Consider the following 6,000-nt stretch of genomic DNA (forward strand, 5'->3'; position numbering starts at 1 on the left):
TAGTCAAATTATCTACACCTTACGTTCCCTTTTATCCATATTGCCTTTAAGTACAACCCTTTTATCCATATTTTGAAGAACCAGCCAGTAACTCTAGGCAACATTTTGAAAAATTAAAAGGTTTGTTCCAAATTACGATATGATCGTCAATGTACCAATTCTTGTTGCGGTCCAAAATCTGCAATATGTTGAAGTACGTGAACCTAGTGAAAGTTAGACTGTTAGGCAGTGGAAAAAATATCCTTGTTCCAATATATATATATTTATATATATGAAGAGACTTTTATTTCAATTTCTTTTAAATCTTTCAAATTTATAGGTGACCGCTTATTAAGAGTAAACGAATCTCTAATATCAATACATATGTTTTGATCAAACCTAGTGGTAAACGAATTTCTCAAAAGAAATTATCTCAAAACGTTTTTCTTATGATTGTTGGATACTTGGATGTTGAAACATTTTAAATTTCAGCTGACTTTTTTCTAATATATACTTTCAAGGATGATTTTCACAGACGTCTGGACAACTTTTCATTAGTCGTATGCCCCAACCGGCTGTCTGAAAAAAATCAACAGTAAGAATATCAAGTTAAAAAGTAACAAAAACACGAAAAACAATAATGAAAAATTAAAAGGGTGGGTGGGTTGAGAATGGGGGATTGTCCCTTTGATGCAAACAATAAAATCCTTGTCTTAATATATTTAAGATGGCAGCGGCGCTATTTGATAACCACGAATTTGGTAAGCACAATATTAATGCATAAACACTAATACCTAATCTAATAAACACGTTATTAAATCAATACTCTACTCTCTCTCTCTCTCTCTATCTATACTATCAAGTAATATAGATCTAGTAAAAGTTCATATCCACTCTTAAATTAACAAGACTAATTAGAATTCAACTATTTAAATCAAGAGGAACAAGGTAGGAGTAATAATATGTTGAGAGATGAATTAAACTATGATTATGCTATTGATTAAAACTTAAACTATTTTATCTAAGAAATAAAATATGTGAATCAAATAGAGAAAATTAGAGAGAGATTGAAATCCACTTTGATGTTTTCCTAACATGCTAACATAAAATTGTTGCAAAACCCTAATCTTTATTTTTCACACAAGGTTCAAACATAAAGGTTAGGCCTTTAATGTTTCCTAATTACTTATGATATCTCTAGTCTAATTAGAATGAGAGGAAGTTTGTTCCCATTCTCATGGCGAATTAACTATCTTCTAGTCTAAATTAATTTTACTTATTTCTAAATAGAGAAATCTAGGCTTGAACCTCTATAACAACTACTCTACATTAATATATCAAGTCCTCATCAAAACTTCATTCAAACCCTCTCTAATGGAGATTTAGCTTTGATTCATGGGACTATCATGAATAAAAGAATAAGAAGAAGACATAATGCAAAGAAGAAATTGAATTGAATAATAACTTGAAAGTATTTTAATGGAGGATATAAACTCTAATTCTAACCCTAAAAAGTAAACTAATTAATTGATACTTAGACTTGAAGTTAACCTCTACTTTTATAGAGAACAAGTAGGGTTTTACATGTCGTGCTCGAAATTCTATTTCTCTATAGGCTCATGGGTTTTAAAATCACACTAGGGTCCAATACATAGAATTTAACTTAAGCCAAATCTGTAGTGTTTTACTGGTGCACCCACTTCGATGACTTGTACTGCTCCAAATGGGTCGAGGCTTGAACCATTAGAAAGCTATTTCAGAGAAAGTTATTTGGATATAAAATAGGCCTCAATCAGAGCTCTAAATCCAAAGATATGCCCATTTTAAGTTATGTTGACTTTTCAGCAGTTTTCTATTTCGAGTTGACTTTCACTTGAGTCACTTGACTTGGGCTTTTGAGGACTTTTTCTTCATAAATCTTGGCCTTTCTTCATGATTCTCACCTTGCAATCAATTTAGCTTCTTTTCGTGCTCAATTGACATCATTTCAACACTTATTCAACTCCAAAACTTGAAATACATAAAAACAAGTAAATAGTAATAAACTCATGTTATTAATAACATAATTGGCCTAAGTAGAATACTATTAAGGGGGTTTAAACCAGGGGTGGGAATTTGGCCCTAATGACCCTAACCCGGCCCTGACCGACCCGACCCTAAGCCCTATAAAGCCCTCACAACTAAAGCCCTCACAGAGTTTAGGGTAGTCTTGTCTTTGGCTACTAATGCCTTCTAGAGGGCGGGGGCTAGGGCTAAGATTCTAAAACATAGGCCCGACCCTAATTCATCCCTCATTAGCCCGACCCTAACCAAGCCCTAACCGGCCCTGTTTCACACTTTCACTATAAATACACATACCATAATTGTCCAACTCTTTGTTAAATATTTTCAATTAAAATAACATTGTTCTTTGTAATTTATCACTTACACCCAAGGGTACTTCCAATAACTTGTCTTATATAACAAAAACTTGTCAACTTAACAGCCATGAAGAACAATGAGCACTAGCCTAATAAAAAATAAGACTTTATTCCTTTGATCATCAAGTCAAAGTCCATAACTTATTATTCTCAATTTCTTTTCTCACTTATTTCTTATAAATTATATTTTTATTCACATCCAAGCCAAGTCTAAAACTAAAGATTTCCTTCCACACCATTAAAGCAAAATACAGAGCAGACATTTGTAACATAGAAACCAAAAAACAACCTTTGTCAGAAAAATGACATTTGTAATCTCAAACCTTTCTCCATCACTTGTTCAAAAGCCAATATTTTCATTTCCATATACAAAGCTTGAATCACTTTTAAATTAGAAGAAAGGTAATATTATATTTGTTTGAATCTATTATAGAAATAATTTATGATATTACAAATAGTTTAACAACTTCCATGACCCTAACAAAAACTATTATGTTTCTTTTTATATCTATTACTTCTTCATTTAAAATGATAATATAATTATTTGTCTATGTATTTCAATTTAAAATGTAATTTTAGTGAGGTTTGAGTACAAGGAAGAACAAATTCGAACTCTCGATGTACTTGAGTTCATTAGATTGTGGATCTTGGCGATTTTAAATTTTTGGACTTATACAGATTATTACTAGATTGGTTGGACTTTGAGTTTGTAGATTATTGTACATTTTGTAATATAAATGAGTTTTAAACCCATGTAGTAAAAAAAAAAGAAAATATATAGGCCCGGCCCTAAAGCCTTTAAAGAGGGCTTAGGGTAGGGTAAGGGCTTGAGGTTTAGACTTGTGACCTGGCCCGACCCGACCCTATGCTGACTTTAGGGCCGGGCCGACCCGGCCCTAATATTTGAAGGGCTTTAAATGTTTAGGGCCGGACTAGCCCGACCCGGCCCATTGCCCACCCCTAGTTTAAACTATAGTTTTGAGCGCTTATCAACAATCTTATGAAGATGTGTTTTGAGTATGTTAGCAAGAAGTTTAGAAATAATCTTGTAAACGAAGTTATAGAGACTAATAGGTCGAAACTTAACTATGTGATATGGATTGGGTATTTTTGGTATGAGAGATATAAATGTTTCATTTAAATTGGGTTCAAGAATTCCAAACATAAAAAAATTCTTCACAGTATCAATAGCAATCTCTCCAACTATCTCCCAACAGCTCTGGAAAAAAAACACCCTGAAATCCATCTGGACCAGGTGCTTTTAGGGCTCCCATCTTCTTTACAACATCCCAAATCTCACCAGCAGAAAGTGTTGCAATTAAGATATTATTCTCTCTATTGTAATTATAGTTTAAACAAATTGAGAATTTCATTGTTGGGTTCAGGGTTTACTTGTAGTGAAAAGTTCTGAAAAGAACTCATTGATTGTCTCCCCGACATTCTCTCTCCCCTATTTCCATACACCTTCATCATCTTTCAATTTACTTATGTTAAGTTATTTTTCCTTATTCTATATATTGTAGACAAATGAAAATATTTTGTGTTTCTAACGTAGTCTTTTATCCAATTATTTCTCGACTTTTGCCTCCATAAACTATCTTTTATAGTTAATATAGTTCCTTGGGCCTTGCCTTGCTCTTAGTTCCATTATCTTATTATATTTCCACTCGTTTATTTCTCCAGTCATTATTTTTTCTAACTACTTCTTGACTCTTCTAATTTCTGAAAAAAACATTCCCAAAGATTTTCTTGTTCTAGTCTTGTAGCTTATCTCTTGTAACTCTCATATTCTTTGTGACACCATCCCTCCAATAATCTTTCCTGTCTACAAAGCACCATGCATTTTGAATAACCTCTTTACAAGTCTCATATCTCAACCACATCTCACAAAACCTTAAAGGTTTATTAGGGGATATGATGGTTCCACATTACTCAAACAAATAATTAAAGCCAATCAAATAATGATTTGAAGACACATTGGGAATTATTTTTACACTAGCCTGGGGAAAGTAGCAAACCAAGAACCAAAAGCAAGTGCACGATCAAGTCTTTCAAAAATATGATTATTAAAAGACCTATTATTAGACCAGATAAAGTTAGGACCCCTAAAACCTAAGTCAATCAATCCCAAGTCACTTATAAAATCATTAAAATCATGCATACTTTTATTCAAGACACTATGACCACCAGATTTCTCATTCAAGCTAGAAATAACATTGAAGTCCCCGAATAACATCCAAGGACCAGGGATACATGGAGCAAAATCCCTGATTTCATCCCAAACTTTCTTTCTTCTACATGAAGCAGGCTCACCAAATACAAGAGTAAAATACCAATCACCATCATAACCAAAGTTGGTAACTTTACTTGTGATATGATTTTGAGTTGCGCCAGCACTTCCAATTGTATGCATGCCTTCCTTCCATAGTATAGTAAGCCCTCCTCTAGTACCTTCTGCTGGTAAAATGAAATTACCTTGATACTTCAGCTCTTTCCTTACCACTTCCATTCTCCTCTCATCCGTCTTTGTCTCTGAAAAACACAATACATCTGGCTGATGTTCACAAACGAGATCCTTTATTATTTGAATCGTCGAATTGGTATCCATCCTGCGACAATTCATAGTCATCATCATAGCTATGGAGTTGGTCAGACGACCTATGAACCAGAAACCTCTTACACAAAAACTTGTCCAAAAGCAAAAAAGAACTCCAAGAACAATCATAATCCAGCCGAACCACAACTCAGGTACATACCGTTGAAAGACGCCAACAAAATTCTGATCTTTGTCTTTGAAATCAGTGAAAGATGTGTACCTGTGTAGATGAGATACCTGTGATGGCAGGAGTATGTAGTGACTTGTAGCAATTGACCACCTACAACTCCCCAAAAGGTGACTCCTCTCCCAACGCCACAATCATCTTACTAAATCAAACAAGAACTGGATTAAAGTGAAACCCTCTTAGAAATGAACCCAAAGATTCTGACTTTACTGAATATGTAGTTCTTAATTCTTCCACTTGAGCAACAAGATCTTCTATGCAGACTCCTGAATTCAGATTTGTAAAACAATTTTTTTTTTCTCTTGGTATACTCAGTAGGGTCGCACCATCAACTTATGAGGTTTTGAAGGATTAAAATCAATGCCTAAATATTTATTATTGTGATTAGACATAGGGTTTTTTAACACTTTAGCAACAATTTTTCTTAGTCTAGGTCTCTAGGATGTAAATTATGACTAAAAAGAATTGATGACTTATCAAAATTGATACGTTGTCCTGAAAGGTTAACATATATAAGAGAATGTTCCACCTTCAGAAACTCTTAATCAATTGTAGGTTACCATATATAAGAGAATGTTCCACCTTTAGAAACTTTCAATCGATTGTAATTATAAATGGTTGGCGTTGTGACCTCTATTGAGACGTACAAAAACAATAAAACTCCTCTTTCTTCTCTAGAGGACGTAGGTAGCCACAATGGCACCAAACACGTCAAATCCAATCCTTTGTGTTATTTTCTTAATCTTTCATTACTTGCGACAGTATCCAATACCAAATGTGGTCACCACGTGTCGCTCTATGATTGGGAAATATATATA

The 6,000-nt window shown here is 33.7% G+C and overlaps 1 protein-coding gene across 1 annotated transcript; it reads right to left on the minus strand.

Moving 5' to 3' along the window:
- Positions 1-4,389: 4,389 nt before the first annotated feature.
- Positions 4,390-5,007, minus strand: LOC147487295 (uncharacterized). Its single transcript, XM_086574003.1, has one exon. The coding sequence runs from the start codon at positions 5,005-5,007 to the stop codon at positions 4,390-4,392; it is 618 nt and encodes a 205-aa protein (XP_086430129.1).
- Positions 5,008-6,000: the final 993 nt, after the last annotated feature.

The sequence above is a fragment of the Coptis chinensis genome, chromosome 7 (genome assembly GCF_015680905.1).
Source record: "Coptis chinensis isolate HL-2020 chromosome 7, ASM1568090v1, whole genome shotgun sequence".
Classification (NCBI taxonomy): domain Eukaryota; kingdom Viridiplantae; phylum Streptophyta; class Magnoliopsida; order Ranunculales; family Ranunculaceae; genus Coptis; species Coptis chinensis.